This window comes from Ursus maritimus (assembly GCF_017311325.1).
Source record: "Ursus maritimus isolate PB19 chromosome X unlocalized genomic scaffold, ASM1731132v1 scaffold_X1, whole genome shotgun sequence".
Classification (NCBI taxonomy): Eukaryota; Metazoa; Chordata; class Mammalia; order Carnivora; family Ursidae; genus Ursus; species Ursus maritimus.
Genome location: NW_024423319.1, coordinates 104,437,856 through 104,450,270, shown reverse-complemented (window position 1 = coordinate 104,450,270; position 12,415 = coordinate 104,437,856). Strand labels below are relative to the sequence as shown.

Genomic DNA, 12,415 nt, shown 5'->3' with positions numbered 1-12,415 from the left:
CATTCCTGCACATGTCTTCTCTTGAATGGTTGCATGTATTTCTGTTGGGCATATACTTAGGAGAATTGCTAGGTCCTGGGAAACATGTGTGTTCAGCTTTAGTAGATACTACTAATTTTCCAAAGTGGTTCAACTGATTTACACTCTGTACTATTAGTGTATAAGCACTCCACGTTCTTAGCGACACTTGGTGTTTTGTGTCATCTTCCTTTAATGTGGTGGCGTAACACTGTGATTTTAATTTGCATTTCTTTTTTTTTATTTTAAAGATTTTCTTTATTTATTCGACAGAGATAGAGACAGCCAGCGAGAGAGGGAACACAAGCAGGGGGAGTGGGAGAGGAAGAAGCAGGCTCACAGCGGAGGAGCCTGATGTGGGGCTCGATCCCATAACACCAGGATCACGCCCTGAGCCCAAGGCAGACACTCAACCGCTGTGCCACCCAGGCGCCCCTTAATTTGCATTTCTTTGGTGACAAATGAAGTTGAGCACCTGTTCACATCCTTTATTGGCCATTTGAGTATCTACTTTTGTGGGGTGCCTGGTGAAGTCTTTGTATACTTTTCTGTTGGGTTGTCTTTTTCTTACTGATTTGTGAGCATTCCTTATATATTCTAAATAGGCGTCCTTTGGATATATGTGTTACAAGCATCTTCTATTTGGCATGTTTTTTTTTTCAAGTATAATTTACATACAATGAAATGCTACTATCTTAAGAGTATCATACATTCTGTTTATCAAAACACAGAACTTTTCCATCACCCAGAACGTTCGCATTTTTTTCTTCCCAGTCAGCATCCCCTCCCACAAAAGAAACCGTTCATCTGATTTCTCTGACTGTAGGTTAGTTTTGCCTATTCCAGAATTTTATATAAATAATTTCCTACAGTGTATACTTTTGTGTTCAGCTTCTTTCACTTAGCATGGTATTTTTGAGATTCATGCATCTTGTGCTATTTATCAACGATCATTCTTTTTCTTTGCTGACTAGTACTCCATGGTAGATTAAAACAATTTATTCTTCTCATTCTCGTGTTGGTGGACGTCTGGATTGTTGCCAGTTTCTGGTTATTATGAATAAAGCTGCTGTGAAAATTCTTATACAAGACTTTTTATGGCTGTAGTGTTCACCTTTTAAAAAAATCATTATTTTTTTTCTTTAATCATACTAAATACTCAGTTTGTATAGTGTTCTCTAAGAAGTCCAGACACATGAAAGCCTGGATTCATGCAAAAGATAAATGATTCATTTCCTAGAAAAATTTTTAGGAAAAAAAAATTCACAATAAGATTCTATTACTAGTAGCTTAAGTAATTATTACAAGCAGCTGCTTGGGGATATCAGTTTCTCTCTGCTCATTTGGAGTTTCATTCATATGGGTTTTTCCCTCTTCCCCACCTATACGGACATATATAATTGGCCTTACCATAGTTATTTGCATTTGCATTAATAGAGATCTTGTCTTTTGAAGGAAGAAAATTACTTGGTCCAATGCATCAGCCTCTCAACTGAATGCCTTGAATTCAGAGCAGTTTAAATAATCCTTGGGAATGGGAGCAGGTGAACATTCTAAAAACAGGCATAGCTTACAATGTTTAGGAAGTACAATGGTAGAAAAATTAATTTTGTGCTACATGTCACATTGGAGGTATGTGTGCTAAATATCTGGTGATCTTAAGTAAAAAAAAAAACAGCACTGCTGAACTCATCCACCCCAATGCCTATGATGTTACTTTCTATAAATACTTTTTGAAACATGAGAGCTTTGATCCTGTTGCCAAAATAATGTGAGATCCTATAAATTTTCTAATTATAAATGTCATTATTTTAATTTCATTTCACTTTCCCTTCTGTTCTCCCCATCCTGCCCCCAGCCCCCCAAAAATGGTGTGACTGTATCACTACAAGTCACAGGATTGAATTAAGGCACATGTCATTTCTGCTTACTGCAGGCAGAACTACGGCTGCTCTTCCCCAGATAACTACTATGAGACCCAAGTAGGCTATTCTTTCCTTTATTCTGTACTGGACCATATAATAGAAGTTACCTGTCAAAAGCTAGGCTAATAAAAATGGAAGTTCCTTTTCTCAAATAGGGCATAAAATTTGTTTCTTTAAGCCAGTTGTTTAGAGAAAGGTCTCAGAAGAGATATGGAATTTGGAATTCAGTTTTGCATCTCTTCCTCAAAAGACAAATATGATTACTTACTGTATGGTGAGCAGTTTAATATTTATTACACAGCATATATGATACCTTTGATCATAAACATTTTGCTTTAATGTCTTTTCCAACAAAAGTGTTTAATTTTGGAGGGATAATAATTACAAATGAGTTCCACGTAGCAGCTCTATTTTGCACATTTTAAAATTTAGAATCTACCTCTAGGTGGCAGCACCAGATACTTTTTTTTCCTGTTTCCCTCTGGCCTTAATGAGTTACGGTATAAGCAGTAAAACTTTTAAGTCTCCCGAAACTTTGAAATAAGCTGCTTGTTGCCAATTCTGTGAGGATTTGGAAACATTAATTCCTTTGCTGAGTAAGTTTGGGGCTTGTTTCAGCCTAGATTTTGACCTTTAAAAGAAAGATTCCAGCAGCAGTGATCCTTATTTTTTAACATGACATTCTATGTTTTCATAAAAAAAATTTAGCCCTGTGATTTACCTGTTGAACTTATAATTGTCCTCTCAAGAAAATTACTTCTTTATGACATTTTTGTATCCAAGTAACTTATACAGGGATCATTATATACCTAATATTTTAAGGTAATTACAGTGTCCCCTCCTTTTATATTTTTAAAATTTATCATTGGTCTGTGACCAGGAATGCTGAGATGAAACCCCTTCTCTTTAAAAAATTCAGCATGGGAATAAATCTGAAGTAATCTGCTACGCCACTTAGCTTTGTTATTGCCATGGGCACATGAGGGTTGTTTGTGGAATTGGACATTAAAGTACCCATTTCATAAGGCCTGATTTTTTTTTTTCATGACTTTTGGCCACTTGTTGGGCATTTCTCTGTAAGTAGCAAGAGGGCCCTTGTCCAGTTTTGGCTTACTCAGCAGGCAGGCTCCCCTGTGGCCTCAGGTACACTAAATAGGCAGCGTCTGGTAGGGTGGCCTAGGGAGAGCTTTCGTTGCTTCCTTGCTGCAGGTTGGCCATTTCTGGTATGTGCAAAACCAGTGTTGTTTCGTTCCTGGATTTTTGGGTTGTGAAAGAAGCCTGCTGTTGAGAAAACCTTTGCCTACTGTTGTTTCTTTTTCCTTACTTTTTGAATAGTATTGGCCTGAGAAATTGATGAATAATCATACCGTCAGGGAAATGGTGAAGTTCTTTCTCATAATTATTGATGAAGCAAGACATTATGTGAATACAGTTGGACTCACAAATGATTTCAGGAATTTGCAACATTACCCTTCAGTACAGACAAGAAATGGCCTCGTTCCTGGGTGTGGCCTCTCTCGCTCATTTTCTCTGCCCCTCTTTATCTTTAAATGGGGAGGTATATATTCCCACCACTCTTCACTAATTTGCTATTTCTCTTAGGGGATAGGTAATTTGTAAAATATAAATGTATAGTGAGTCCTGGGGCCAAGTGACCTCGCTTACAGTAATTATGTCACTAAACAAGAATATTTTTCCATTTGTTTTCAATGTGTACTTTTTGTTTTTATTGTATGATCATGTTAGGAAATACTCATTTTGATTAATTCCTACAAAGAGCAGCTATTAACTTGCTGTGCAGTCTGAACATGTGTTCCATATATTTTTCCAAATGCATAATCTTGAGTGAATATCGTCTAGATTAAATGATGTTCATCTACTGTTTTATTTTTTCATTCATACGATATTTATTGCATGCTTATCACATGCTAGGCACCACTGAAAGGGGTTTGTCCTCTAATGTCTGATTTAAACTTCAGAAGTGCCTGGTCGGTGACACTACCTCCATTTCGTAGGTGAGAAAATTGAGACTCATAGTCTCTGTTTTTATTCTTTTTTCAGTACCTTTCCACCCTGTCAGTCAGCCTCAAGTGTAGATGTCACTTGAAAATTGACCAGATAGGATTTAGGATCTTGTCACTGAGTTCTGAATACATCTGTTTGATTATCTACCTATGCAGCTGTTGTTAGAGTTAAAACAGTTTTCAGGTATTTTTGGTATTTGAATTTTTTGCTCAGTGACTTTTATATTGCTTATTTACCTTTATGCTAAAATAAATTTGATAGCTTTCTTTAGATTTCTAAAAAGCCTAGAATTCTTAGGGATTGCTAAAGGATGATTTCAAGAAAATGTTTTAAGATACTGTGTGTATTAATAACCTTTACGTGTAAATCCACATGGTATGTTTTGACAGATACGCTTTGACCAAAGATAAATAAAATTGGCTGGCCTAAAAATGTTTCTTTAAATAGTTTGTGGAAATGAGGTAGCATAAACTACCTCAATCAATGCATCGATTGATTTCTTGTGTCATTTTGATTGAAATATAGTTGGTATATTTCGTTTTAAGATTGTCGGGAACATTTTGGCCTATAGAATCTGTAGATCCATTGTTTTTGCACATATTTTAAATTTCTGAATTCAGAACACCAAAAAATCATGTCGTGTTTTGTCTCAGATGCTGCTACTGAATTTTAACCACTGAATTAGATTGCACCCTACATGCTGTTAACTACTGAGCCAAGATGGAATCGACCACTGCATTGAAATCAGGGTTAGCAGTTCTATCTGCACTTGAAGGAGTTGTAATAGCATTGAACTTGTTTTCTTTAATGGGATTTTTATTCTCTATTTTCAGTTTTAATAGTGAAACTTTGATTTTAAGAGATTTCTTAATAACGCTGCACATTTATTTGAGATTCTCACTGTAACTGTAAGAAGATAGTAAAACCATCCTATAGAAGTAGTTGCTTTTTTTTTTTTTTGGAAGTAGTTGCTTCTGAACACAAACATCCTGGGGCATATCTGCATTGCGTTAGTGCTGTTTCCTTATTTTATTTAATAAAGTGATCTTTCGTAAAAGGAGAAGTCACTTGTCCATGTGATGTGAGCCTTTGAGTTCAAATGGTTGTGTATGTGTGTGCATGAATTTAAAATCATTCCTTTGTGGGTTTTCTTCTTTGGGAATTCAAGTAATTATACCTCTCTGAATTTGTTTTTTCTTTTACATTAATAGGACTCGACCCTACCCAGTTTAGAGTTCATCATTATCATAAGGATGAGGAGAATGATGCCCTACTTGGTGGCCCAGCACAGCTCACTGATGAGGAGAAATACAGGGACTGTGAAAAATTCAAGTGTCCATGCCCCACATGTGGAACAGAGAATATTTATGATAGTGTCTTGGACGGTTCGGTTAGTTGTTTCTTTTTGTTTCTTTTCTTCATTTTGTTAGCCAACTAGCATAAAGGCCTTTCCTCCCCTGCTGTATGTATAAAAAGGGAGGAAAATGTTGCTTTCATTTGTTTATAGAATTTTAGCATCGTATGAATTCTGCCTTCCCGACTTCATTTCTGCTTGAAAACTCTTAGTAGACTGTGCTCGAATATTGTTTTTGGCTTCCTAGAGTGGTTGCTTGGCCTTGGTTTTTAAATGGAATGTCTTAAAAATTCTAAAGTACCTTAAAGTATTTTTTATTGTAATTCCTTAATTAGTAACTTGTGTTTCCCCACTCCCAGCCCCAATTTATTAGGTCTTAGAGCAATATTTGCCTTTATCTTAAATCAAGTTAATGGGAACTAAGTGTTTTTGGAAAGTTTTTGTTTATCTTTACACATCCCACTTGCCTCCTTTTTGACAAAGGTACTCTGATTATCTTTTCTGCTGTCTTTGCATGTCAGACATTAAAAAAGTCACAGGGAAACATTCCTCTCAAGAAGTACTGCCAAAAAATGTATCATTGACCTTGGATCAGAACTTGAAACTTAGCCAATTTACTTGATTCAACTGCGGTGTTAGACATGTACTAGCCATTGGCAAATGAGTAGGCAGCAGAACTGTGTAAAACCTTGAAACTGAAAGAAAATACATCCTTTATCTAAATTAAAAGTAATTATTTTAAGTTAATTTGGACAAACAGCAGATGTTTTGCATTTTTTTGAATCAAAACAAAGCAGTCTTTGGAAGCAAGTGCAAGGAAGAGGCAGACACAGATCAGCAATACTTGCTAAATCCTTGAGTTTTGCTTCATTACAGCTGTAAATAAGATAGTTAATTGCATGGAGGCTTGACGACTTGCAGATGGGCTAACTGTGGAAGAGCCGATGTCAAGCTCTAAAATCTCTTCCACCTGGAATTGCTTAGCGTGGCGGGTAGGGTTATGTACCAGATTGGAGCAGGAAACCAAGATGTTTAAGTATCAAGAAGGAAAACAAATGCTCCAGAAACCCCAACAGTTTTCCTATATATTCTATTTGCTTTGTTTTTGCTTAAAACAAAATAAAACAAGAGGTTTTTTTCCAACTACTAATAGTTAATTCTTTCAAATTTCTACTCTTCTTGCCTTCCCTTTCCTAGATAATTTTCATTTGAGGGGGGTAGTGGAGAGGGAGGATTACAGAAATTTTAGATTTTCTAAGGGGACAATAAGTGATTGCTTTCTGGTGTAGTACTTAATTTTTAGGCTTTAAATGTCAGATTAAGTTGGCCAATATGAAAGGAAACTAATGTCATTAGTGTGCTTGCTCTATCTTCAAGTTTGGAATGAATAAGTACAAATTTAAAATTTTGATCAATATCTCTAAGAAGATATTTCCGATATTGTGACCTCACTGGTATTTTCAGAGGGAAAATTATTTTCTCCATAAGGTCTGTCATATACTGAATGTAAAAACAGAAGTGATTTCAGGGTTTCCCTTCGACTTGTACTCCATCATTATGGTGGCAAAAATGCAGGAGGTTTGTGTGACTAAGGGGATCTTTGAGAGGACAGTAGTTGAAAAAATAGGGTTAAAAACTCACCAATAAAATGAATTAAGAATATTGCACACCTGGGCAGCATGTTAGTTTTTAAGCACAAGAAACCCTTTTCTAGCCTTGCAGTAACCTTTTGTGTATTTGTCTCTTCTGACTTCTGTAGGGAACTGATATGGAGCCCAGTTTGTATCGCTGCAGTAACATTGATTGTAAGGCATCACCTTTGACCTTTATGGTACAGCTGAGCAACAAATTGATCATGGACATGAGACGTTGCGTTAAAAAATACTATGAAGTAAGTATCCACAATGAGTTTCTTACCTATGCAGCTTACTTAGGTTTGGTTCTTGCTTTAAAGTAAAACAGTATGGTTTTGTATTCCTGGTTTTTATGAAACTAAAATTCTGAGAAGACTGCAGAAAAGTATTTAATTTTCTATTGGACAGCTCTTTCATGAGCAGTATTTTAAATAACTGAATTTTTTGCTTTAAGGAAAAATGAGAATATAATCAGGAAATATTTTAGTTTATTGTTACCTAAGTAAGATGAAATTAAGTGGTCACTCAGATCTTTGGCCAGGGGAGAATCAGTATTGCCTATCTTTGGCAAGAAGAGCCATAACATCATGTGTGGTGATTTTAATAACTGCCCACTAGCTAAGACTTTCTGTTTCTGTGGTAATCTCAACCATTTCATAGCTGCGTTGTCCAAGGAAATCAAAATAAATATTTTTTAAAAAGATTGATTTATTTATTTTGAGAGAGAGAAAGTGAGGGAATACAAGTGGGAGGGGCAGAGGGAGAGGAAAGAGAATATCGAGTAGATACCACACCCCACCCCCCACCTCCTGTGAGCCCAGAGCCTGATGCAGGGCTCAATATTACGACTCTGAGATCAACACCTGAGCCAGTTGGATGGACATTTAACCAAATATACCACCCAAGCATCCCTAAATATTTTTAAACTTCAAATGCAATTTGTCTGGCATTTTTAATTTGTATGAGTATATACTAAAAATGCTAGAACAGGGAGTGAGCTGTCTGTGTTAGAAAGAAGGCTTTTTTCAAAGTATTTGTTTTGGTTTTAACATATTTCATAGGGATGAGTTTTTTTCTTCAACACTTAAAATTGAAAAAACTACGTACTTCCCATTTGATTTTTCTTAGTGTTTATGTCATTTGTCATCTAAACAAAATTTCTGTTACGTGAAAGCTCAGTGTAACTTATTTAAAGAAGCTACATTGGCAAAGCATTTCCAAAAAAATGCTCAGATCCTATTAGGTAAAATCCATGACTTTGATCAGTATCATCCTTTAATATCTGCCTATATTATTTAGCATATATAATACAACATTTTCTTCTTTAAAAATCCATCTCATGAAATGAAAATCAATTACTAGACCATGAGGATGAAGAGTAGAAGCATAGAGTTTCAGTATTGTGATTTTGGAGTAGAATAATTTGTATTTGTCAAAAACACCCAAGTAGATTTGTCTGAAGACATTTTTAAAATAATAATTGTGACTACATTTTGGGAAATCTGAAACATTTTAGTGAATAATCCTGTGCCACGCTTAATGAACAGTTGGATCAGAAAAAAGGTTATCTGTGGGTTCACATTCCACAGTAGATGAAATGTTCAGCACATGTAATGTTAGGCCTTTATTTAGCATGAAGAGCCCAAATCAAAACTATTCAGCTCCTCATTTACAGACCTCGTTGAGCAGAGCATGATTCTTGACTCTTGGGAAGAATTCTGAGTTTTCTCTCAGTGTTTAGTCTATCAAAATCTTTACCATGGAAATGTTAATACTAGAAGAAACACATCTCTTTCCTTCTATAAGAAAGGACGATCTGTTTTGACTAAGTTGAGAATAGACAGAAAAGAGATCTTCTGTATAGTTAGAAATATGCTTTAACTGAAAGATTGATTTCTAACTAAATTGTATGTGGGGGGTGGTGGTGGTGGTGTGAGTATTTTTCAAGCTAAATAACCTACTTTTAGGCATCTGGACATTTAACCCAAGGTTTCCGTAGTATTTGCTTTAATTGTCTTGTCTACCAGCTATCTCAACAGCAAGTAACAGTTTTCCTCTAGTTAAGTGCACACTGAATTGATTTTTCTATAGGATTTCTAATTAAAGTACCCAAATAGCACTCTTGAAGTTGAAGATTGGTATGACTGTCCTCAAAATTAGGAACCTGTTTCTCTACTTACTAATCTTAGTCATATGTAATTGGATGGGAGAGAAAGAAATCCATTTATTTGTTCTTTTTATGGCCCCATGCTGAACTAATGTCTCAAATATTCTCAAGATTAGAGCTTTTATACAGAATGCTCAAACACCTCCACATTCTACTTCACTGGTAGACTCTTCTCTTTTCTCCTGTTCCTAGACTTAAAGGAACTTTTGCTGGTAGAGGGACATGGCCTTGAGGTTTTTTTGTTATTATTGCCTCAAGTGATAGTGATGACAGTTCAGTGTGATACACCATAGCGATGGCAATCCAGCTGGAGATTAATAACCTGTATTGGAGACAAGGATATTGGTAATAAGTACTGAGGTAAAAGGACTGTTTTCTGAAGCTAATGACCAAAAGGTTTTCTTCCTATTTCACTAGTTAAACAGTACTGGGCATAAAAGTTGTCCGTGGACTGAGAACAAGAGTCGAGATTGTTTTTCGTTTTAGTCTTAGTATCACTGCAGGGGAAATACAACCTACATTGAGAAAGGAAGGCATCTCTACAAGGAAGGAACTTTAGGAAGACAGTGGAGGAGTATGGTACTTGACCTAACACTATAACCTGCCAAGGAACATAGTTGTAGATCACCAAGAAATCGGGTTGTCAAGAACAAAGGGACGGGAGTTTAGGCTAACAAAATATGATTCTAAACCACTTTTCAAAAAAATATATACCCTGTTAGTTTCTGGCATGAATAAATAGTGTTGATTGAATAAATGTGGTGTAACAAACATTAAAAATTTTGCCTGTCTGAGAATCTATATTACATAATGTGTTTATATTGGTTCCTTCCATAGGAGAGAATTTCTCTTTCACCATATAGTAGTGATTGTATCCCTTGAATTCTCATTTCCTAGAACATTTACATTTCAGTGTACATAGAAATACAAAAGGCATCAAGCAAGAAAATTTAATATATTAATTACTTTTAGAGGAACAACAACTTTAATACTTTATCCCAAGCCTTGATGGAAGCATTGAAAGACATGGAGGTATCATAGAGACCTCTAATTCCAAGTTCATTTTGTGCCCTGGTCCTTGTTGGTTCCTCTATACAAAATTAAAATTGAACTGGTATTTTTTGAAAATCATAAAAAGCCCATGTAAAGACTATATCTCTAAGCTTTGAAGGATGTTTTTAAAAGACTCAATTTTACAGTGAAAAATTGATATGTGTTTCTTCTCCCCTTAAATTCTGCTCCAGAAGAGCAAGTAGACACACACACACACACACACACACACACACACACACACACAAAGGGAGAGAAACACTAGCTAATCTAAATTGGGAAATGAAGAGGGCTTTTTTTAAGCATGAAAATTTCATCATCTTGTCAGCTGGCAGAATGCCTGCTGTGTGGATTCACAAAGGCTAAGAATTACACTTTCATGAAATTTTCCTCACTAACTGCCCTGGTTAATTTGAAAGATAACCCACTGTTCTAATTCATTCCTCAATTGGGCGGTGCAGGTTTTATCTTTGATCTGACAAAGCATTTGTGTTAATCGTTTTGGCCCTCCACTAGACACTCTTGGGATTGTGCTTTTACAATAAATGTGTCTGTGATAGCTCTTTAGTCTATTATACTTACAATAGATCCATAGAACTGGTAATTAATTCTCCACTGCTTTGGAAATGGGAAGAATAGGTGTAGCTCTGTCAAGTGCTGCTGGGAAGTTTGTTTAGCTGGTTCATTTTTGAAGTGTTCCCCTCAGCCATCCACGAAGCAGCCACCGAAGAGAGTCTGAGATTGAGTTGCTGTCTACCCCGAAGAGTTGCTGATAAATGGAAAATCTGACCCCTCTTGGTACCTGGGAGGGGTAATAGTGGGTCATTTACCTTCATCTCAAGTACTTTTAGTTATAATATACATTGAACCCTCATTTTAATACTTACAGAGCCTTTCGGTTCTAAAGGTGGGGAGTCAACTAAAATATACTCCTAAACTCTCACTGATGGCTATGCAGGTTTTAGAGTTCTAGTGGGACAAAATGCATCCCTCACGAGCCTTGGAGCCTTTCAAGCCACTTGTAAAGGAGCATTACTTACATACAGCACTTTGCTATGGTTTTTTAACAGAGATGTTGCTGGCCCTCCATCTAGAAAACTTAATTCTGGACAGCTAGTCGGTGCCATGCATATGATAACTGTCGATAAGTTGCTTAGACCAGAAAGTGGTGGTTGAATTCCTTAGAAATTTGCTGTTGGATTTACAATTGCTGAATTTTCCTAAAGTAAGCTTTCTGAGGACAGGGGCTATGCTTTCTTCTGTGGCTCATCTGTGATCTCTGCCACTGCCCATTGCTCTCAGTAGTTGTGTGTATTTTAATGCTTAGTAACCACAGGAACCAACAAATGAAGGTTACAATATCATGTGTTTTCTTTAAATTCTTTTCTTACGCTGCTGTCATAACTGGCAGAAGGTTTAGCAGTAGTATATGAGATTCTCAGATTAGCACGAAATTCCACAGAATTTTAAGGTCATGAAGGCATCGACAGAGTCCTTTGTTATTCTCTCTTCCATATTTTACATCACTGATTACTGTTGATTTCATTATACGCTGAGCTCCAACTTCATAGCTTTCATTTGTTTTCTCCCCAAACACTGTATCAGGCAAAGAGGCATTGACCAGAAATATTTTTATCATCGTGCAAAATCACATTGTGCTGGAAAGTACTGCTCGTCCTGATACCAGTTTCTCTCTCTCACTATATCAGGTGGACGCCTCACTGTACTTCTCTCACTCATACTCTTTCACTGTTTTTTCTCTTTTACTCCTTAGTATATTAATTGTGGCGTAAGCCACATTTTAAAAAATCTCTTTTGGGGGCGCCTGGGTGGCACAGGGGTTAAGTGTCTGCCTTCGGCTCAGGGCGTGATCCTGGCGTTGTGGGATCGAGCCCCACATCAGGCTCCTCCGTTATGAGCCTGCTTCTTCCTCTCCCACTCCCCCTGCTTGTGTTCCCTCTCTCGCTGGCTGTCTCTATCTCTGTCAAATAAATAAATAAAATCTTTAAAAAAAAATCTCTTTTGGACCCATTTTTTTGAGGAATTCCAAAAATAACGTTCAGTATCAGCTGCCTCATGATGCAGAGACTTTATTAGGCTCACAGGTGTAAGCACTATACTAGTATAGAGGGGAGCATTTGACCAATGATGCTGAGCCTCCACGTGGTGGCTGTGAGTCCCTCTGGAACATGGCACACGTCTGGGAAGTGGAGTGAGATGTTTTATAGTATGTGAAGAATCC

General features: G+C 36.6%; 1 protein-coding gene across 1 annotated transcript in view; it reads left to right on the top strand.

Moving 5' to 3' along the window:
* The window catches only part of POLA1 (DNA polymerase alpha 1, catalytic subunit), a 308,487-nt gene that overhangs the window by 149,406 nt on the left and 146,666 nt on the right, over nucleotides 1–12,415 (top strand). Inside the window, exons 33-34 of the mRNA XM_040633339.1 lie at nucleotides 5,180–5,358; nucleotides 7,082–7,213. Of these exons, the coding sequence (XP_040489273.1) occupies nucleotides 5,180–5,358; nucleotides 7,082–7,213 (311 nt within the window). The remainder of the gene's footprint in view (nucleotides 1–5,179; nucleotides 5,359–7,081; nucleotides 7,214–12,415) is intronic.